At 39.2% G+C, this 24,055-nt stretch overlaps 2 protein-coding genes across 2 annotated transcripts; one reads left to right on the top strand and one right to left on the bottom strand.

Moving 5' to 3' along the window:
• The first annotated feature begins 293 nt into the window (after positions 1-293).
• LOC141000394 (pleckstrin homology-like domain family A member 3) lies at positions 294-3,179 on the top strand. Its single transcript, XM_073471118.1, has 2 exons — positions 294-837; positions 3,094-3,179. The coding sequence occupies exon 1, from the start codon at positions 393-395 to the stop codon at positions 825-827; it is 435 nt and encodes a 144-aa protein (XP_073327219.1). The 5' UTR covers positions 294-392; the 3' UTR covers positions 828-837; positions 3,094-3,179.
• A 3,008-nt stretch (positions 3,180-6,187) lies between these two features.
• LOC141000395 (deoxynucleoside triphosphate triphosphohydrolase SAMHD1-like) lies at positions 6,188-21,294 on the bottom strand. The gene is made up of 16 exons (XM_073471119.1): positions 20,961-21,294; positions 18,868-18,934; positions 18,616-18,688; positions 17,969-18,129; positions 16,766-16,881; positions 16,518-16,588; positions 14,556-14,732; positions 12,723-12,823; positions 12,495-12,603; positions 12,313-12,404; positions 12,102-12,217; positions 10,310-10,449; positions 9,739-9,834; positions 9,498-9,602; positions 9,189-9,326; positions 6,188-7,329 (listed from the first exon to the last, which is right to left on the bottom strand). The coding sequence occupies exons 1-16, from the start codon at positions 21,139-21,141 to the stop codon at positions 7,180-7,182; spliced, it is 1,893 nt and encodes a 630-aa protein (XP_073327220.1). The 5' UTR covers positions 21,142-21,294; the 3' UTR covers positions 6,188-7,179.
• Positions 21,295-24,055: the final 2,761 nt, after the last annotated feature.

Genomic DNA, 24,055 nt, shown 5'->3' with positions numbered 1-24,055 from the left:
GTGGGAGATGGGTACACCCACCTACCTGTATTTCTGACACAGAGTGCTGTGTAATCCAACAGTCTGACACACACACACACACACACACACACACACACACACACACTCCTCCTGCCGGCAGCAGGAGGAGGCGGGGTGCTGGCTGAAGAGGAGAAAGTCCACAGAGGAGCCGGGCATGTTCAAACATATCCAGGCAGAGCAGCCTGCCATCCTCCACGGCGTGCTGTCAGTGCGCACAGACTGGAACACACTGTCACCACTCATGTCATAGCCCACACCGGTCATGTTTTCCTGAGGAACACTTGACGCAGGTATAGTAATGTGTGACATGTGTATTTAATGGATTGACCTTGAGACGCAGCACTGTATGAAGACTTCGGCTGAGCGTGGCCATGTCTCTGCCGGTCAAAGTGATGAGGGACGGGCTGCTGGAGAAGCGCAGCAGCGGTCTCCTCCAGCTGTGGAAGAAGAAGCGCTGCGTGCTCACAGAGGACGGACTGCGCCTGCACAACTGCAAAGGCGGCGGCGGCGGAGGTGGTGGGGATGCTCCAAGCTCGGCGTGGAGCTCCAAAGCCAAGGAGCTCCGCTTTGAGCGCATGGTCACGGTGGACTGCGTGGAGTACAAGCGAGGGCTGGTGTACTTCACCGTGGTGATGGCGACGGGGAAGGAGATTGACTTTCGGTGTCCGCAGGACGGCACGGCCTGGAACGCGGAGATCGCGCTGGCGCTGGTGCGCTTTAAGAACCTGCAGGCCGTGCAAACTGGACGGAAGAGGCACCTGTCCACAGCACACCTGGGCAGCACCGGGGAGGACGAGGAGCTCTGACCTGGACAAGGTGAGCCTTCATGGGGTGGAGGTGAAATAAGCTGGGGCTGTCTTCAGAATGTAGCCTATACACTCAAAAAAATAAGTTTGTTTTAAAGGGGCACTATGTAGTTTTGGGGAATAAATTCAAACAATAATACACACTCAGAAATATTTAGTTTTTTCCATAACTGAATAAACAAGCTGTACTCAGAGGAAAATAAGTCCCCCGTTATACTGTTCGAAGCTAGAAAGGTGGCAGGGTCCGCCACGTATAAACAAAGTAAAACAGTATGAAATTGTGTTGTCCTTTAAGAACAGTTTGTTTATTCACAAAGAGAGCTCGTTTGTTTAGACCAATCTAAACAAACGAAGAATCGTCAATGAAGATCTTTCTCTTCTGATAAAAATTTCTTTCCCAAAACTACACAGTGCACCTTTAATTTAATGGAAACGTGTAATCTTATAATAAAGGTTCAATGGAAAGTGTCACATTCAATGCAAAGTTTTTCATTCATGTTGAGTTAATGTAAATCAATTGGATAACTTAACATAATGTGTCTGTCTAGTGTTTATTGTATTATTTTTTTAAGTATTAAACTATAAAATCTGACAAAGAATTGAGGCAACCAATAACCTCAAATTTACCAAGTAAAGGAGACTAATAATTTTAAGTTGTTAAAACTATTTAGCTCATACAACTTAAACGTAATAGTCTACTTTAATTTTGGGTTAACCAGTTTCTTGACTTTTTAAAAAAAAAAGTAAATTCAATTACTAAAGTTTACAGGGTATTTAATTATGCATAATACATTTCCTGTGATAAATCACATATCTAGTTATTTAATTTATACACACTGGCTCAACATGATAAAAAAACGTTTCAAATGTGACCCTTTACATTGAGCTTATGTATTAAAAATAGATGGTAAATTTACATGTAATTGAAAATTGTAGTCAAATTACTTAATGAGCGTTCTTTTTATTAGCTTATTCAGCTTATTTATATATTAATTTATATTGGGTTTGGTCAGTGAGGCACAGCACCTTCCCACCCACCCTTTTTTCTTGTTTTCCTTTCCTTTTTTCTTTTTTTTAACTTTATTTATACAATACAACTTACAACAGGTAAGGTTTCAACAACTGCTGGAGGTAGTTCAGAGATCACATATAAACAAAACATAAGAATAAAAAAAAAACACCAAAACAAGCAAACATGAATACAAATAAAATGATTACAGATCAAATTCATTACCTAAGGCTACTAGTTTTCACAGCGTTCGAATTTTTGCAGTATTTTAGTGAGTCCAGTTAGTATTTTAAATATGATTTGAAGACAGTTAGGAATGTCTCAGATTTACTCGCAGTAACTTTGTGTCACAGAGGTCGACAGTGAAACCCAAATCAAAGCATCACTCAAACACCTCAAGGGCGAAGGTCGTGTCTGTTAGAGTTCCTCAACCATTTGCCATCAGAGACCCAAAAAAAGCTCCAACCAGTTCAGCCGCTGACTTCGCTGACGACCTCCCCCTCTGTGGTTGAAAGGGTGCTAATGGTAACAAGCTGATGCAGTGATTGGATGGAATGAAAACATCCAGACTCTTGAGGAATGAGGTGGCACTCAAGCCTCAAGCTAAGCTAGTGCTAAAGGTTATTTACAAGTACCACCTCAGTGTTTACATGTTCCACTGTGGAGTGAAAGTCATGTCAGTTTTTCCCCACTGTGGTCATCGGCCTTAAACGCACCACAGACCTTTTAGAACACAAACCCACTCTCACTTGAGGACATAATTACGATGCAATGTGAGCCTCCAAAATAACATCTGCCTGCCTCTCCCTCACTAGGCAGCCAAGTATTTTTAAACACACATGGACACACACACACACACACACACACACACACACACACACACACACACACACAAACACGCACACAAACCTACAACCTTCTGTTTTTATCCAACATAAAGACAGTTGGACATTTGGTGGTAACAGAGCCATACTTTTCCATATTGAGGACACAGTCAGCAGCGTCACATGACGACTGTTATTTACTGAAACCGGTCACTGAAATCTCAAATGTTCATGAACTGAGTGTGTAAGTCTGAACTATGAGCTCACGGTCCAGGAATCCACAGCGATGCTTCCTTAAGAGAGCTGCAGTAGTCAAGTGCCCAAATTAACTTAGTAGCCGTGGTAACAGTGTAATGTAACTCACCACAAATGCACTTTAAGCTGCCCCAGTAACAATTGAATATTAAAAAATCTGCTCCTCTTTTTTTTCAAGCCTTTCTTCTTCTGGGGAGTGAACCAATCAGAGCGGAGAAGGGTAGAGGACGCCACATCCATTGGCTTGATTCCGTGGTGATGATGGGTTGTGCAGAAAGGCCATCAGCAAACATGGATTAAAGGACTGAGAGCAGGAGTCACACTCATGTCTTGATCTCCTATAGGAATATTTTAAGCGTGGATGAAAGTGTTTTTTTCAGTCATGACCTCAGTGCTTGAGGTCACTGTTGAGACTGCCGCATGAGGAAAAGATGGTGTCATTTGGAGAAAAACTGGAGAGCTGGGACACTGTTTAACCCTTGTGCCTTGATGTTTCAAAAATATCTTCTATTTTGGACATCATTTTCTGACGTCGCTGAAACAGCGGTCACTTTGTTTCTTCAGTCGTGCTTAGTTTTGATGGAAACACAATACCATGTGACTGGTTTTGAAAACGTTTGTTAAAGACTGAACAGATCTGCATGTTTTTCTAAAGCTGATCATGAAGAATAACTATTTTGCTCTTATTCATTGCATATTGTATTCTATATATTTGCTGAAACCATGTACAGTATTACACTCTTTAAAAGATAAAATAAATTTTTGACATTGCTGAAATATTTCACTTTCTATTTTTGAACAATGCTTCAGCTCTCCACACTGGAACATAAAATAACTAAGCAGTTTGCAGGCTGCAATTTAATTTAGGTTCTGACTATTAATGGCTAAGCTCATCTGTTTCCAGTTGTGCTGTAACCTTGCTGTTACAGCCTCTGGGAAACACACCCCAAACACTGTGGCATCACTCTCCTGCTCTTGCGTGCAAGTCAGGACACCTTTTGTTTGAAGGACTAATGAGAAGCAGAGTGAGCCTGAGGCATGTGCACACAAACATCCACCCACACACATTCACCTACAGAAGCTTACGTGCACACCCAGCATAAAATCCAGCAAGGCCTCAGCATCAGCAGACTCTCGTTAGCGAGGGCTATCATATATTGTTCATTCAAGCATCTTTTGTGTGCGACTGTGTGTGAGTGTGTGTGTGGGGCTCAGTGCAGGTCAGGAATAAAGGGTTGATTGTGTGGCGACTTCTCTCGTTACTGTGGAAAACCCCAAAGCGAGCCACACCGCATGAGTCAGCGAGGGTCCAGGAGGAGTGCGAAGAGAGGAGACACCAAGTGATGGATCGCTGGTCTGAACAGTGTGTGTATGTGTGTGTGTGTGTGTGGGCAGGTGTAAATACACAGAATAATGTATGTGGAGCAGTGCTCAGTGTTACGTGCAATACGTCCTTAAAGTCCAGCCCCGTCAGAGTGTGTGTGCTCACACTCCTTGGAGGAATGCTCTGTCTAAACATCATAACCTCTGTCCAGGGTATCTGGTTTTCCCTGCAGATAAACAGACACATACAGCGACCTGCAATTCCATAAACCAAGTCCGAGAACAGAGGAAGATCTAAAAGAGGAATGACAGTCAGAACAATGTTTACCTTATGTTATTACTGCTGTTATGATTCGTTTATCAGTGCTTGGAGAAAGAAAAAGCATGCTGACGGAAAGGCAGGTGAATTTTTCGAGGTCCACAAAACATTTCCAAAGCTTCGCAGCAAAACAGCGTTGCAGCATTCTCCTAAACAACTGAAGTAGATGGGGACTTGTTTTAAAACATTAAAAAAACAACCAAAAACAAAGAGTTAAATTGCTCCATATAGCTTATCCAGCGTAATCCAAATTTCCAGAAGCCCTAAGATCCCAAATTGTTTTGAAAAGATGTTATTTACAGCCTTTTTAAAGCTAAAGTCTTCAAAATCTTCACTGTAGCTGCTAAGCTAATAGCGTTGGCCTGCCCTCTTTTTAAGTGGGTGCATGAGCTCAAGTGCACGCCGAGGATGTATTTAAAGTCTTTTCAAATTATTTTGGGATTTCAGGGCTTCCAGAGTCTTGGATTATACCGGATAAGCTATATGGAGCAAATTTTTTTTTGTTTTTGTTGTTGTTGTTGTTGTTGTATGTTAAAAGAAGTCCCCATCTACTTCAGTTTTTGGTTTTAGGTTTCTCTGTGGTTCAAAGTTTTTGTCAAGTCTTCATGCAGTGCAGGCTACTAATTTTCTACACCATATACCTATGTTTTTGTGAGTATCTGTGTGCATTATACTTTTGTTTTTCTTCTCCGTAATCTACTGCAACATTTTTTTACCAATGAAATGAAATACCATCAGAGTATTTATGGTGAAATAAATTGACGTCTGCTGAGTAAATGAAAAATGAAAGATTGCAAGGTAAAATCATATTGATTTTTTGGGTTACAGACATGCCCCGACTTCACACTCATTTTGTTTGTGGAGTGGGTCTGTAATGGAGGCTTAACTACAAGGCAAAAAGAAATGGCCACCCTGCAAGCACGTCTAGCATTTTGATCTGCCCTTCGAGGTTTAGGTGTGGGTAAACATGGCAGCCATGCCAGCCACTCTGTGAGGCTGTAGTTAGGGACAGCAGTGGTTTAAGCTAAATGCTAATGCCAGCATGCTAACATGCTCAAAATGTTAATTGTTGGTGTAATGTTTGCCATGTTAACCATTTTAATTTAGCTTGTTAGAGTGCTAACATTTGCTTATTAGCACTCAACATAAAAAGCTGAGGCCGATGGGGATGTCATTAGTTTCAGCTGCATTTTTTTTTTTTACGTGAACTGTTTTTCGTTGTTCATGTTGGTATGTGACAACTGTTTTAAAACAGACTTGAATAACTGTAAACCTACAGTTTCCTAAAGAATCCAATCAATTAAAACACAAGAGAATATATATTATATATTCCCTCAACCTTTTGGACTGATATATTTGTTATTTATATGATACACTCAGTATTAAACAGTTTTGATGTATGTTGTTAGTAACTTCCCCATTCTATGAATTGTGCTCATTTGTTGTGATTGTCACGAGTCAACATGAATATACAGATCTGGGAAACTTCTCTCAATTTGCAATGTGTTTCTTGGAGACAAGATCCAACTTCCCACTTAACAAAATGTTTCCTGGAACATTTCTCTCCAGTCTAAACTGAGTGAGTGATGCCCTCTGGTGTTCAACAACTTACATAACAGGAGGACACAACTTGAGACAAAGAGCTTTATTTTCAAACTGTTTTCAACCCCTTTCAATAGGAAAAGCATTTTACAGGATATGCTCAAACCCACTGGTGGGTTTCTGTTTACATTCTTTCAAAAATATATTTTTATACAATCAAGCAAAACAAAATAACCAACTATGAGGCACGTTTGATGAGGCGTGAGTTTTTCCATTTTGGTAAGAGGAAACTTTTTACGACACATTTTAAGGGGGAAAGTAGTCATTAAAATGTTGAACAGGTCTATAAAGGTGCAAACTCCCCCACTTTTCCAGCTGAGCTACTTACTGTAAGAACAATAAATAAAGTTTTACAAAACACACCAGAAATAATAAAAATAAATACATTCAAAGTAAGATCAAATCAAATTTCCCAATATACCACAAGTTAAAACAAAAGCTCACTTTAAAAGTCAGAAACTTTCGGTTTGTTTGTTTATATATGTAGAGTAACTCGATTTGATGCACTTCTTTTATAAGCTGAATAAAAGAAAACCCTGAAACACATCAGCTGTAAAAACACACCGACCTGAAATATAATGTGCACATGTTCGGAGTAAAACATTTTAAACACTATTTATTGTTCATGATGCAGAAACACGATAGAAGCTGTTGCATAGCACATGGTATTAAACAATGATTGAAATGAAAAATGTGTGCAGCTCCAAATGTAAAGGAGGGTCCAAAATAAAAACCTGATTAAAATGATTAAACTAAAACAAAAATAAGTGTATAATACAGATGTGGGATCTATGTTTGTAAAAACCCTGAGTGAAGGCTCTGAAGGCTCTTGTCCTGCAATCATGAGTCCTCTTTATTGAAATTATTTCTTTTTGGTGTAAAACTTGTTTCAATAGAATCAATGATTGTAATCTTTGTTTTGCTCATCAACACACTCGCCTCGTAGAAAAATATAACCACTCAACCCTGTCTCATCTGCCAAATGTGTAACAGAGGCATAATCCCTGCTCTTCCTCTTACTCAAAAATTTAGTTTCTTGGCTTTCTTTTGTCCATTTAAAGCAGCGTAGTTTACTTTTCTGGACCCGCCATCTTCACCATCCTCGCCCTCGTTGTTGTTTGACCAGCTGGGTTTCAGAGGAGTCAGCTCAGGTGCTATTATGTCACCGTCCTGTGTGTGTAAAAACAACAGAAAAACACAAGAAGTCATCATTTGTGCAGGGCACTAAATCTAAGTAACCCCTAATTGTAACTCTGCATGTGATCCTGGGGCTCTACAACATAATTCTTAGTTTGCAGCCCTGTAGTGTTAAATGAACTGGAAGGAAATCTAACCATGAAATGTTAAACCTCGTGTGAAAACTGATTAACCCTCTCCAGCCACAAGAGGGCGGCAACCCCTCACTGCAGCTTCTTTTTTTAATATGGAAAACTCAGATTCAACAATTACATTCTCCTGCCTGTATACAGTGCAAAAAAATCACAAGAAAACTCAAAGGCACTTTCTTGTTAAACAATTAAATTCACTTTATTGTCACTGCATGGCAATGTTATACCTAAAAAGAAACTCTGACACGCTTATGCATCAAGTCTTGGCTAGGGAGTCAGAAAGATCTCATGGAACAAATGACCTTTTTATAGTGGTATTACCTCTCTAGGCCACCATTTGTTCCAATGGAGGATTCCAACTGGATGAATATCGATATAAAAAGGGCCATTTGTTAAATTTTTTACTTCTCTACTTATTTCTTTCTGTTCCTCCAAACTCTGCCCCTTTTTACTTTAAAGTTTTCCTGAGCATATCAACAGCAGGGCAACAGCTCCAACAATCCCAGCAGCAGTTTGTAGAAGACTAATTCTGAGATACGTAAGATTTTTCCATCTCACGCTGACCTTTCTTCAACTCACACAGCTCAGTAAGATTTTTCCTTTTACTCCCTGTTGGTGCAGAGATGACACTGCACCAACACGGAGGCAGAACATAATCTTTCCGGCCTCAGCTGGACAGCATTAGGCTAATGTTACTTAAAGTGGCAACAGACAACTTTCCCCCCTAGTGTTTCCAAGTGTTATTATTGTTAGCGCCGCTGTGCCAAAGACAACTGGATTGTTTCTGTTTTCCTCAGAGTCGCAAATAACAACACAGGACAAAACCCTATCCAACATTTAGTCTATAATAGAAATGGATCGGCAGTTAACCGTCCTTTTACCAGGAGATTTTGTGCTCAGTGGCAGAAAAAAATGTATAGTGATAGCAAGGTTTATAGGGAACCAATGTAAACGCTGCTGGTTTCCTTATTCTATATCCATTACATTGTGCAATCAACATTAAACTTGTGTATTGCCAGTTTAATTTAGGAAATATGTTGGAGGGAGGCACAGATCAGCAGCTAGTGATTCCAAAAAAAGCACATAGTATTTTGAAAGCGGACAGCTCGGGTCACATGAGGGATTTTATGAACTTGCCGTTTTCACCTGAAGCTAACATCTGCAGTCACGAGAATACAGCGAGCGCAGCATATCAGCCATGAATTGAGATCAACTCTGAGAGAAGTGAGTGCAGAAATCATGTTTGTGATGTTTGCCACATTCAGAAAGTGACCCGTGTTCACGCTACTATGTGAAATAACATTTTTGTTGATCACAGCACACGTGTAATGCACACCAAACAGATTTAAGTTTTGTTTTTGTAATGTTTATGTACTGAGGTGAGTCACACAGATACTGGTATTAAAAAGATGCAGCTTTTTATGTTGTCGACTGTTGTAGTAGATTTTTGAAGTACATTCTAAATAAAAAGGAAATTTAGATTAATCTTACTGCTTACATTACATTTTGAAAAAGTAACTGTGTGCTCCAATATAGAAAAACTGAGGATGCAATATACTGAGATGCATCAAGATGTATCAAGAATTGTTGAGCATTCGAATCACTGAGATGTGAATGGTAATCGAATCTTGAGGCTAGTTAGGATTCACAACTCTAGCATTTAGTCGTTCAATTCTTTACCCTGTGGAAGATAAACATTACCTGAGGCTTTGAGAAGTTCATGTCCATGCACCACTGCACAAAGTGCTTCTTGGCTGCCTCCAGACTCCTGTGATCAGTCTTCTTGCAGAAGACCCTGATCAGCTGCTCAGCAAACTGCTCTGGAAGAAGTTTAGACACCTGACAAGAATGATAGCAGTAGATTTTTTTTAGAGACAGAGGAAGTGACAAACAGTTTCTGTATGAATTAAAATTTAAATACATGTTAGGAAAAAATCAGCAATTTAAATGTGGGCTAAGCTCATGCAGAGAAAGATCCAAGATTTGAAATCTGTGGTCTTTAGTTCTGACCTGGTTCTTCCGAATCTGGATTGCTTTGTTTGGGTCGTCCTTACAGTAGAAACGCACATTGTTGATGGGGTTCTTTTCCTTCATCCCATAGTCCAAAGAAATGACCTAAAGAAAGAAATTAGTTTTTAGAACAAGTGCAGAAAAAATTCCAAAAGGACATTAGGTTACAATGGAGCTTTATCATTATAAAATTACAAAAATGGATTTTACTAGATTAAAAGAAATTAGATTAAAAACTTACATTAACTACAAAGTCCTCTGGCTGCAGACTGACATCCTGGGAGCTACTCTGGGGGATGCACAGAGCCAAGTCTTTCTCCCACGAGCGAAGCTTCTCCTTATAGTGGATATAAAAGCAAAAGTTGAAAAGACAACGGGTGATACACATTTCATTTTAGCAGGGACATTAGATGAGATTTGACCATTTGATTTTCATCACACTGGTACCATATCTTCATATAATACAAATGATGAACTACATTCCATGTTATCAACCACAAGACAAGATAAGCTGGCTCCAGCTGTGCAAAAGTCAGGATATGATGCTTCTTACTTTTCAAATTCACATTCATAGTGAATTCAATATAATTAAGTTTTTGATCAGACGAAACAAGTTATTATCACCTCAGGCTCTATGAAACTGCAGAGGGGACAATCACGAACAAACAAACACACTGCAAAATACACCGCACAAAACAACAATGACCTCCTAAAGAAAATAATTTCAACTAATTATTGACTAATAACAAATACAGATGTTGTGACAGGCAGACGTGCATTATAGCCATGTCAAGACACAAACACACACACACCTGGGTGACTATCACGTGTTTGTCTGCCTGGGTTTGGCCCAAACACTTATAGAGGCGTCGACAGATGATGTTGCGTAGAATCTGTCTTGCCTCAGCCAGCTCCGGGGAGGAGGAGTTCAGTATTTGTTCGAACACATGATCTAAAGGACAAACACAAAATGAGTAGAGGACAGGTCAGATAAAGCAAACCAAAGACAAACAAAGTCACTAAATCATTTACTGAATTTCTTTATTTGAAACTTATATAACTATATTAAAAAAAAAAAATTCAGAAAAGGAATTAATTTCTTTCACTAACCTAATCAGGTTTAAAGCAGAGCTTGTTATGAAAAGGGGCCATTTACATACAGCTCCTTTAGACCAAGTTTTTTTTTGTTTTGTTTTTCATTTTTCAGTCACAGTTTGATTAGGTTTAGGCATCACATTGACTATTCCACCACAGGCGCAAATACATTTGTGGGTGCTAATAGCATCGGACCAAAAAAGACTCCTTGATACCAACAGGCATTACAAATGTTATCTAGTCATCACACCTCTGCTCACATGTAGTGTAGAGGCAGAACATTTTTCATTTCCAGAAAGAACTATTTGAAAAACAGACTTTGATTTTTTTATTGACCTGTGCTATCATTGTGATGGTGAGGAAGCCACCACGGCCTGGCACAACTAACCACAGCTTCAAGCCAGCAAACAACAGAGGCAGAATAATCAATATGTGAAGAGGAAAAAACAGAAAATCAGTCGGGCTCCCTGATTTTTATTGAAAAATGGCGCCTCAACATTTTCACCTTGATTGGTGAAAGGTAATATTTCGTAGAGAATATTTTGAAAAATTGGTTGTAAATTTGACTGTTTTGTATCAATGGTCAATTATGTTTCCCTTGTTAATTCCTCTATTTGCAAGGACTGTTTGAAAGGGAAGATGTAGTGTTTTGGATACAAAGCATCTAAGGTCATCTAAAAATCCTTTAACTTATCAATTGATTGTGCACACCCCGACTACTTCAATATGTACAAAAACAATCTGATGAAACAGTTCTGCCTCATTACTTTCCTTTTCTAAGCATTTATATTCAGTTTTTGTTAAAAACAAGTACAATATGTAATTTCCACCGCTAGGGGGCTCCCTATCAACAGAGTGTTTGTGGAAGGAGCAGCTGGTCAGAGCCGGCTTGAGTATCATGGGTAAGCCAGACCTGAGGAATAAACTGTCACATCGCTCTATCCTTCATCTATCCTTCGTTCTATCCATCCTATGTGTTTGCTCCCACTTATCAGCCTGACCGCAGCAGTGATCTGCTGAGGAAACCTCCATTGTCTGTGTTTATGTCACGTAACTGTAATGTTGACTGCTGTCTGGAGCTGGATGGGAAATGTATTTTATTTCAAAGAGCCGTCACAGAAAGAAGAGAGGAAAAGAAGTGGGAGAATGGCAGTGTTCTGTGAGTGCTGAACAATGAGAGTTGACCTGAATTTAAACACACAGACACACACACTTTCGATGTGTGCCGTTGCTGGCAAAGTGAGCTCACGGCTAATGCAGTAAAGTAATCTGGCTGTTTACGCCGGATAAACACCGTATGACTAAGGTGAGTAAACACAAATGATCCTGCAGTCAAACTTGCTCTGCTGGTGGTTAATCCACCATTAACCAGCCACCATTCCTGCTTAAAATCTATCTGGCATGACTCAGGCACACATGCTCACACACAAAGTAGTTTTAGAAGCCAATCTCCTCCCTGTGTCTTAAAGTTCAAACTCAAGCTAACAGCACACAGTGGTATCTACAGACCTGTCAGCTTGGTGTAGGCCTCCATGTCATTTATGGCTGTAGAGAGAGTGAAGATCTTTCCTTTTGAGCCTTCGATCTTGATGTGCTTGTCTGCTTTTAAAAAGGCCTCTGTGATCCTGGATGATCACACCCAACATCATTATTATTGCCTTTTGCTACAGAACAAACAAGACACTAAATCATGAATCGAAGACAGCGATTAGCTACTCACATAGTCTCTATGATGTTGCCCACTTTGTGCTGGTAGGCTCTTCTGTGGAGGCAGTTCCTCGTGTGGAACATGTCATACAGATTGCCCACCTCCTGTTAAAAGAATGGCCTGTATCTTAATCACAACTAATCATCGAAATGTTCTGAAAGTTTATCAAAAAGTAGGCTTAACAAAGTCAGCACCTTGTCTCTAGTGCAGATGTGCTTCTGCCCGTCCACCTCACACACCCTGGCAAACTTCAGGAAGCGGCGATAGTCAAAGTTGTTCTGGATGCCCAGGTGGTAGCAGTCCCTAAAAAAGACAGAGTGCATAAATGGGTGAAGGGATAGGTGATTAAACGAAATACGAAAATATAAATATTCATTATATAATTTGGAGAACTATTATGAAACGAACAGCAACAAGCCCACCTGGCAAAGTAGTCCCACTTGTCCACATCAATGCCATTTCTTTTGTTGGCCACGATTTCATAAAGGAAGGACTTGTCTTCTGGACGGCCTTTATACAGCCACTGTGGAGAGGAAAGAAAATGGTAGCATTAGAATAGGCTTTGTTGGCCCAGGATGTTTATGCATACACGGAATTTGACTCAAGTGGCTCAACGTTTTTACACAGTGCCTAGAACAAATGTACATAAAGATACATGTAGATATACAACTACATGTACAACTAACAACAATTAACAAGGACAACAAGCTAATAGATAAGCTAACATAAACACAAAACTTATTTACAAGTGAGCTATCAGGGAAGACAAGGGCAGAAATCTGCTTCTACTTTAACAAAGGCTGGTGTACAGATGTCACCGTTTTAAGGAAATCAGGCACTCCTCACATAGAAACTATTTTAATAGACCATTCTATGCACAGCAAGAGTTTTCCTCATTTATTTTGGTCGGTGTTTACATCTCACTTCAGGCCTTGTGGGGCCTTTTCCAACTTCTCCCATGTGGTTGGCGCTAGAACACTGTATGCCAGAACAACCAGTTACAAGATCAGTTTGTTCCCACAGGCCATCACCCTGATGAACAGTGACATCAGTCCTACAGTTTCATATTGTTTGTACTGTTTACAACTTACTTCAGAACATGACTTAAATGTAGAATTAGTATTTATGATGTTGTTCATTGGTGATTCTTTTCCACACACATTGCAGTCCTGACCAACTGTTAAACTGCATTTGCCATGAAATCTGTCCGAAGATCCTGTAAAACTGTTGGACGTGTTGAAAATATGGTCATCAAACGCCATTTAAAATAAAAGTTTGAATCTATTAAACAAATGTTGTCCAATTTTAAGAGCTGGCTAATTTTAGACACCTTGTGCTGTTATCAGGTGCTCTAAGAATGAATTCATTGGGACTGATAAAGAGAAAAGCTGCAAGCCTCTGCCCCATCAAATCAATATCTTTATCAAATCTAGATTCAATACACAAGTTTTAATCTGATTCTCACAACTGACCAAAGACTAAGCGGTCTGCCTAGATGAGGCAGACCCGCCAGTGGGCTGCCACCCCACATATCTCTGACTAGCTTGGTACGTTAACGTTTCCTGGCCAACATACTTTTACAGGATTAACATGCTGATGAAGATTCTCAATCATCCAGGTCATGGTAAATCTAGGTGCTGTATCGTAGGCAACTGGACTTGTTTCACCTCTCATCCAAGAGGCTTCTTCAGTTCTAACTAACTGGAGAGGAGTTGGCCTAGCTTTTAAACTCTGTGTGGGTGTGTTCCTACAGAGTTGTTAAGGACCCGTGTGAGCTCTGAGTTTCAGAGTCGTTAGGGACACTTGTGGGTTGTTGGTCAAACCGGCCTTCATGTGGGTTTCTAAGGCTAGGTCAGCCCAGGTGTGAATGGTTGTTAAGCTGTCTGGGGAGAGAACTCAGTACAGTAGAGCATTGTAGGATTACAGGATTAAGCATTTCTGATTTTTACTGAATTATTAATTTCTTCAAATTCCAGTTTGATATAGAAATCATTAGTCATGTTAACTATTTTTAAGGGGAAAAAAAACCCTCAAAGTTGTGTTATGATTCATTTCAGGGTGGTTCTTTGACCAAGACAATCACCATCTGTCGATCGTGACCAAGCCCCCAGGTTTGTCTACATGCAGGTCAAATTATAACTGTAAACTGTATATTGCAAAAGTGTGTAAGAGCCCAGCTAAAGTAGGAGTAAATATTTCATGGATAGTGTAAAAAGTTACTTTATATAGAAATCAAACATTGGCTGATCTCACACAGAACTAGAACCAGGTTCCTTCTGGTCTTCAGCTGCATTAGTGCCCAGCGGTCCACCAATCTGTTCCTTGATGAAGTCCAGGTCGTCAGGCAGCACCAGGCCGTGCTGCTCCATCACCGGCTTCAGGTCATTGTCATTCACCAGGTAGTCAAACATGGCTAGAGAGGCCTTCTCATGCTGGAACAGAACCAGATGCATTATATTAATATGGGAAGGTGAATGGCCACAATTTGAAAATGAAAGCACAATAACTCATTACTCAAACAGAAACAGCATATCTCAGCTAAAATAAACGTGAATACTTATCTCTCTTATCTCTGATGTTTGTCAGACAGCAGGTCTGTGGTCATAACTTACATAATGGCCGAGAGCTTAACAGTTCTTATCAGTGATTCATTCTGGGCAGTCAATCCTTATCTTAGCACTCAACTGTCACGCTTACAAGTCAAGTGACGATAACTGCTTTATACAGCAGCCTTGAATTACAGTAATTACAGCTACCTATATAAAAAGTCCCTGTAAAAGAAGATGCTGTTTATCGGAGTAACTTCACGCCATCAGAATTTTAGAATTGTGAATTAATTAACCGATTTTAATGAGGAATGAAAGGCGATCAAATGGTCTCCTTGTAGTTAGTGCCAAAAAGGGAGTTTATTAGGGTTTTTGCAGACTACAGCGCCTATTTAAGAATTGTGTGATGAGAGGATTTGCATCTAATAGGTAGATCTTTCCAGAATACTAACTGCTTAAAATCTCTTGGACTCTGCAACAGCTACACTGAACTTCATTATATAGTAGATGAAAGCGCTCAGGCTTTAACCATCTGAACAGTGGGTGACTAAGTGAGAGCTCAAGGCCTTTTCCAGTACTTTTCAAAAATAGCCAGCTCAAAGACAGTCTGTTTTTCCACACAGTAGTTATTATGCGTCAGTCTGACTTTTCCATTTGTTCCCATTGTTTTTCCACACAACATATGGTCTTCTTTTTAAAATACATCTTGCTGAAGTAGTCTCTAACTTATTCCAAGAGCTCTGGAACGGGGTAGTCACACTTTTTTCAAACCAAATATTCTGAACTGAGATGACCTTTTCAGCAATTCATTTCGGTTCAAGAGCACATCTGGGTTGCTATGTTATGAACAAACTGCAGTTGTGAATTACAGTGTGTTGACTTGCACATCAATGATTGCCAAATAGTTTTTTGATTAATCATAACAGCAGTTGGGAACCTCAGGACAATAGAACATGTCAACAACACAATGACTTTGTTAGTCAGAGGAAATTAAGCAGCCAGAGGCCCGGAGGAGACTGCACCTATCTTTTAATACCCTGTTCACATGTACATGAGTATTTCTTAAAGCTTTTTCTCTTTATGGGTAAATGGCATTGCAGGACACTGAAAACGGAGCTTTTTGAAAACTCTCGTTTATCAGTGTTTGAAGCATCATTGGCAAATTTGAACTCAGTCATGTTATGATATTGGAGTACGAGTTGAGTTTGTACAGTGAAGTAATGGATGTTATATTGTTTAATGTTCTATTTAGAAAGACACAAACGGACATTTATAATGCAATGATGGAAAAGAGAGACAAAAACGGGTGCTTACAATAATTTGCTGAGAAACCATCCAAGAAGATTCTGTGAAGGGCAGTCAAGTTTTCCTGCCTCATTCATTGGATTTACTGTAGCTAATCAACTGGAGTATACAATCTCCTTCCTGTTTACAATGGCATGTGCATGACCAGTGAATGGACATGGGATATGCCATGTGTTCTATGGATGGAGATTTTTTCTGAAACAGTGCTAAAACGCTCGTCTGGATATGTTTTTCTAAAACTCTGTTTATAAAAATACCTGTGTACGTGTGGATTATATAATCCGATAAATAACTCGATAAACTAAGAAATTTGGAAAACATTTTTTATTTTGGCTGAAGAGAAATATAAATCACAATGTTTCCTACCTTCCAGTTAATTCCGGGACGTGCTTTGGGGATGAACAACCCGTCAAACATATGGGAGAATGGGCCATGTCCTGGAAATTGGGAAAACGGAGGTTATAAATGTTATAAATGAACTTTGCTTTTATTGCTATGTGGAAAAAAAAAGAGATGATAAACAGTAATTGTTTCACTTTCATTATCACTCATGCTCACACCCTGTATCGAGGAGATTAAAACCTAAAACTTGTCAGGACCTGTGTATCACTCACCCAGGTCATGACAGAGCCCAGCGATCTGCACACACAGGATGTCTCTGCGAGAGATGAGGAGTTCTGGCTGCCTCTCATTCAGAGCTTGGACAAGTCGTCCTGCCAAGTAACCCACCCTGTGCCAGAAGACAACAAAACAACTGATACACGATGATGATAATAATAACACAAAACATGACAGAGAAATGATTATTTTCAGATAAATACCTAATGTAACATTTTGGAATTTAGAATTTGTATCTGGAATTTGCTGGAATATTAATCAGATAATCAATCTTTTGGAATGAGAGTATAACAATCAAAGCAAGCTTTAATTAACTGGAATTAGAGATGCACAAATATATTGGCATTTCATTGGTATTGGCTGATAGAGGTTTTAAAGGGGCTCTGTTGAACTTCTGTGTTGTACTGGAAGCTGGTTGTTAGTTCATGTTAGCCGACTCCATTTCAAAACTGTATTTAGCTACTGCTTTCTCTTAGTGGAGCGGAGAGAGGCACAGAGACGAGGTATTTGAGAACATGCATAAAGTCACATCCTTTGAAAGAAATCCACAGACCAGCAGCATTAAACAACTTAAACAAATCGTCCACAGGCTTGTATAGGCAACCGAGAAAGATGGGGAAGGTAGAAAGAAATGTGTGCATGTATCAGCATCGTCCAAAATTAGTTGAAAAATATTGGTATATTGGATATCAGCAAAAATCCAATATCATGCATTCCTAAATTAAATAAAAGATGCAAGAAGGAGTTTGATGCTCCACTCATTCTACATCTGCTGTTTGACCATTCTGCAAAGTTGAAAATGGTCATTTGCCAAGCCTTTCACCTACTTCCAATGACATAATTATCAGCTGCACAAATCCTTGTAGAAAATATTTGCTATAATTCTCACCAACACATTTTCACGCAGACTAAAATGTAAAAAGAGGCATTTTTTCCTTGAGAGCAGGGGACAAGGGCTGTGTGTTTTTCCCCTATGGGGACTGTGGCTGCTCTTATTGGCGTGGCCTGCTGGGTGTCATACTTAAAATTCAACATTATCAAAATACAGCATCTTGATTAAATTGTGACTTTGAGAAACATTTTGTATTAGTTAACCACCTTTAATTATACGTCTAGTTGTCACTTTGGGGACTCAGTATCTGGCCTCACCAGTTTTACTGCTCCATATATGTATAGACTGTACCTAACTGAGGACATACCCAATGCAGTGCTCAAAGCGGTTGTGGGATGCTCCAGGAAAAACGAAGTAGGCCCCCCCAAGCTGCTTGAGGTTTCTAAGTCTCTGGAACTGAGGTGTGTCGATGATTTTGATGAGAAGGGGGTGTAACTCCAAGTGCCCGTGGATGGGATCATTAAACACCTGGCAGAAGACAGGACAACAGACAGTTATAAAACACATAATCAGAACAGTAGAGTGCCACAATACCTAGTCTGTGTTTATCTTTGGGTGGCAGGGTGGTTTGAAGCCATTTTTCAACTAAGAAACCAGGATAGAAACATATATAGTATACTCATATAATAATAAACTTTACTAATAATAGTTACAAAGGTACTTACAGCAATGAACAAAATGCAGACTAAAACAAGACAGGCTTAAAACAAGGCAGATTGAAACAACTAGGTAAAACAATTATATTTCAGTTTGTAACCCTTATTTTTCTGTTGTTTTTTTATCTGAGGGTTGAGAACAAATAAAGAGAACAGAACATGTAAACAACAATCATTTTTGTTTCATGCAATGACCCTTGAATCTTTTCTCACGTCCTTGCAGTTCCTCATTTTCATTCTATTATGTCTTCAATATCTCAATAGCCTTGAGCGTGTAGCATTGTGGTACAGCTGTTACCTTATTTGGCTCTGCTTGTATCTGCCACAGCTTCCTGAGGCTGTGTAGGATGCGCAGACGGTCACCAAGATGCCTGGGCGAGATAAAAATTGAAAAATGGTGTGAAACATTGAAGTAACCAAGTTGAGAGGCTCATGTGGTCTCTTCCTTTGTTGACACTATTAATAGTTGTTTCAGTTACATTTCCTCCTCCTCCTCATCACAGTGACTTATCCAATCACAACCCCCAAAACTCGATTTTCAATCACTTACTCTATGCCAATCTTCTCCAGCTCAGCATCATTGAGATACCGCAGCCCGACACCTGTGATTTTTTGAGCTGCAAAACAGAGCAAAAGTAACCATTAAGATGCTAGCTTATGGCTTTTATAGGTAAACTGGGACAGCAGAAAAAAAACAACACTGCACTTCTGCTCCGAAAAGTATAAGACAAAGCAACTGAGACCTTGCTGTGGAAGTATATGACACAACAAGGTCACATGACCTAAGGGATTGTGGTCAGCATCAAAGAGGAAGCTAACACAAAAAGCAAGACGTAAGAGAAATGGCAGATGCTTCAGCTTGACTTTAATTTATGGGAATAACATTTGAAAGACTAATATGTTGTAGATATACATGATATACAATTATGTATGATGCAACCGTGCACCAAAATAAACATATGTTGTTCTGAAATTATGTTTACATTCTTTAAATAAGGACATTTTCTTCGTGACCCGAATTATCAAAGCATTTCAGGTGAAGTAGATGATGTTGAAAGGTGCTTCCAGTTAAGTATAGCACTAGTTAATTATAATATCACCATCATTTTTAGGCAGTTTGTCTCAAGTTTTTTTTTTAAATCTTCATGTATGCTGGGACTTGGCAACAAAATTCGACCAAATACCTCAATATTGATATTGTGACAATAGTGTAGGGATGACTAATGGTACAAAATATCAACACAATGAGATTTTTAGACAAACAGTCATCAGTAATGTGGATATAATGACAAAGTGGCCAAAGGTATTAGCACAAGTAGTCTGGTAAGTTCAGAGAACTACTCCACTTTCCTGTAAAGCAGCCTTTAAAAACAGGATGAGACAAATGCCAAATCAAGATAATAACGTACTATCGATAAATTGCACAACCCTGGCAGGCCTACAGTTTGTGTGTGGAAGCAGGCCTTGTAGGTTAATTTGGTCAAATCAGCCTATCTTAATCTTTTTGTCTGACAATAGTGGACAATAAGGCTTAATTCAAATGTTGCTCAGTGTGTTAAAAACTGCGAGACACTGCATGAAAGAGTGGGGACAGAATGAAGATATCAAAACGCATACATATTATCAAGTAGACACTGGAGCAGCAAGGATAAGTCCATTTGCTGATCATGAGAACTTTCGGCAGTGGCAACTTGTAATGACCATTTATCTATTGGTCCCTCCTCTGTGGCTCTTCCTGAGGTTTCTTCCATCTCAACTCTGTTAAAAGGTTGTTTTTTTCTCAATATGGCAAGTTTTTCCTCACTCGAATCAAGGGTCAAAGGTCAGAGGAAGTCGCTCTCTGTACAGATTGTAAAGCCCACTGAGGCCATGTGATTGTGGGCTCTATAAATAAAATTGATTTATTACCTATATTTTTTTTTAAGACCAATCGCATAGTCTGCAGATTAATCAGTAATGGAAATAATTGTCACAGCTCTAGCAGATATATATTTAAAGGTGCAGTATGTAAGAATTTAAGTTGGATATTTAAAAAATTGGCTAACACACTAACTAAATCAACAAAATGCGAAGGAATAACAGTTTTGACTTTAAAGTCGTCCACGTATTGTGTTTTATATCTACTGCACTTAGCATGCTAACCAGCTAGCCCCGGTTCCTCCTGGTCCAAAGCTCCTGTGTCAGCAAAGTAGACACCAACCCTCCGACTGCCAGTCCTTACAACTAGCTGCACGGCTAACTGAGCTAACTAGCTAACGACAGCTACAGCAGGCAGCAGTTAGCAGTTTGTCTGGTGAATGACTGTTTCCTAAACTACCAAATTTATGTCAGTGAGAAAGAGAAAATGGTGAGCCACAGTGAAAACATCACATTCTTCACATAAAGAAATAATACACCTTCAGGACGGCAGCAGTGTCATATATATGTTGGGTTATTTGTTTTTAACTGATGACGTGAACGGGATTTACAAGAGAGAATTGCAAAAACTGTCCCGATGTGGATGAATTCAGCACCCTGTGACACAACACACACATGGGGACAGCGGGCTAACAAGCTGCATTGATAAGCAGCTCTCAGCTGTCTGTTTGGTCCAACACAGGTATTAAACAGACAGTTTTTAAGCTGTCGAAGCAGAGAACAAACCTCTAAATGTTTCCTCCCATTCTCCGAGACTTTCTCTTCGCAGGTACCGACACGTTTCCTCCACTCCCCATCGCATGTAGTCCGAGTCCTGCAGTTGGACCACTGACACTCTCTTCTCCGGCGTTTTGAAGCCGTCGGCGGGGCACGAAACTGCCTCGAACGGTCGTTTTCGGTTCGCCATGTTGATCTGACCAAAATAAAATGCGGTTATTTGGGTTATTCAGAAGAGTAGAGCCCCGCAGGATTACAGCCGGTAATGTCTCCCTCGTCGACTGCAACAGCTGATCGCGTAGCTCTGCAGAAAGCACTAAGGCGGTGAAAAATACCCGGGTTTCAATTTTACACCGGGTGCGTCAAGATAAACCGACACATGAAGCACGCTTCCGGTCAGAGTTTTCCAAAATAAAAGTCCGTGCAACTTCGCTTAACTGCTGTATACACGATAAAGGCAGTTTTGATTACGTTGAGCTCTCATATTGTTGTTTAACTGTATTCATTTAATGTTAAATAAATACAGTTAACGCTACAGTTACAAGAAGGTGTAAATGCTGTTTCAGTGCCTCAAGAATAAATGATGGGGAAATAAATAATAATTCTATATTTTATTATTTGTGGCTTTGAATGAGTCAAATTGAACCATCATGAATGTGGATATACTGGAAGCAGCCTACATAAAGAAAACAAGCGTATGTGTAAACTCCCCCAGATACACAGAAAAAAAATAAAGTAAAGTACACAACCAATAGTGACCCTGAATGATGAGAAAAAACAGATTGCAAAACTATATTGCAATTTCATATTTCAAAGTAAAAACCAATAAATCTCATACAAAAGTTTTGGATAAGCAACAAACTGTGCAATCTCTGTTTGTATCACATAATTTCCCATAGTAGTTGTGCAATTAAACCGTTACACTTTCTTCTTAGTATAATACTTCACACCTTGTGTGTATTACAATTATGGCTGCAGTTATCCTGTGCAATGCTCATATCTGCATGGGGAAGATGAATACAGTGTATATACTCATTATTATCATTATTACCATTTCTACTTTATTTTCCTGTTGTTATATTTGTGTCTTGCTTTGTGTTGTTTCATTTTTATATATCAATCAAACATTTTGTGCTTCTGTTGGTATTCAGATAATAGTTTTGGTTGGGGTGCCTGTTTTGGCTGCATGTCGGATTGGACGACTGTCACAAAATGTTTTTTTTGTGTGGATATTGATCAGTGTTTAACTTACTTACTTACTTCATCCCTGCACAATTTCACAATTATCATCCCTACTGTAAACAACTAGAAACTAACAAACAAAAAGCCATTTTGTGATGTGCACTGTCAATGTAAATTGTGGATCATCAGTAAACACCAACCTCAGCACATATTGTATTGTTTTATTTTACAAGTGAAACACCTCTCTTCCGGTTTATTACCTTCATGTAACATGACGCAGGTCGCCCCCTTGTGATTGGCGCGCGGAGGGTGGAGCCAATCATAGTGATGACGTCACGACCCAGGATTCCGTTCAGTGAGGACTCTTAAAACTACTTATCTGCGTCTGCAGTGAAGTATGGTCGTAATGTAAACACACGTGGTCCGGAGCACTGGACGGGACTGAACCCTACTCTTGGTAAGTCCGACCTGTAGCATCAACTTTAAGACATATTTCACTGGCCATTTGTGTATAGGCAGGATATTTAAGATAAATATAAAGTGTAAACCAGGCACAGTATCTAAGGTGCCTATATTTGTATGAAACTCATATTGTTTGCTCTAACATAATGAGTTACCTGTTAAAATTGATCAACTCGAACATTTTTTGTCAGAATTTTTGACACTTTTGACACTCAAATATTCACTTTGAACTGCTGAATGCAAGAGACAAAAATTAAATTAGGTTTTTCTTCTGCACAATTTAAAAACCGCCCGCAAGACAAAGGGGATACATGAATTCAAACTGGTTGTCCTAAAAAAAAAAGCAATATTTAAATGCTATAGAGTGCTGTAGTAATGAGTCCTAGAACCTGGACATCAGTTAGCAATTTTGCACATCCGGTTCCCTCCTCTCAAAGTCAACAGGTTTTCAGCTAAATGCCTGAAATAGAGTCTTTGGTCACCACAGGTTTAACATATTGACACGTTTTGTTCCTCAGCATAAAATAAATCATTAAATGTCGCACACTTGAATTTTAAAGCGCTTTCGTGTCTTAAAAATGGTGTTTGATTTGTGGCTAAATGAAGCTACAGAAGTTGTCGAAGACATTTAACGTCATCATGCCGAACATGGAGACGCGTACTCACTTCTCCGTCCTTTTAAGATGCATTTTGTAATGAAATGCTTCAGTTAAAATATTGAAACATATTTACTTTGAGCAAATATTGATAACCTTGTTCACACTTTAAGTTATTCATGAGCCATATTATGAGATTTATTTCAGTTAATGTACAGTTCCTTACGGAGTCACTGCATTAACACTCAAAGTGTTTGATATGAGCTTAATTAATTAAAAATGTGTTCTGAAAATACATAAATGCTATAAATACATTGCATCATAAAAACTCAAATTCAACTGTTGTTATAGTTATATAGTATCTACATTCTCCATGAGTATATGAGTTTATCTAACGTTAGACAAGTTGAACTGCAAGAGGACACACAACAACGAGGAAAAAGAGCTTTATTTCAAAAAGAGCAGGCACAATCTGTTATTAACCCATCTCAGTAGGGATACAGTTGAAAGGTTATAATAACCTCTGGTAGGTTTCCCTTTATTCTTCACAATTCTGTCTTAACCACATTCATACAGGTGGTTACATCAAAGAAAGTAAATTGAGTTGTATAACATGACAGATTATTAAATATGTATTTCATATTGATAGATAAAAGTGCAAAAAAAGAGTAAAACAACCACAACCACCACCAAGAATGAACTTCAAATATCACTCCAAGTCAAAACATTGTTATCAGTTTTCCATATTGATTAACATGATTAACATCAAAACCAAACACCACTAAATATCTGAAACTCATAATCAAGAAATAAATGTCTGCTTTAAATGACCTACTCCATTGCAAATGTGCTTTACGCAGTGCT

The sequence above is a fragment of the Pagrus major genome, chromosome 7 (genome assembly GCF_040436345.1).
Source record: "Pagrus major chromosome 7, Pma_NU_1.0".
NCBI classification, from domain to species: Eukaryota; Metazoa; Chordata; class Actinopteri; order Spariformes; family Sparidae; genus Pagrus; species Pagrus major.
Note: the sequence above shows the minus strand (reverse complement) of the source record. Positions and strands in the feature narration are given on the sequence as shown.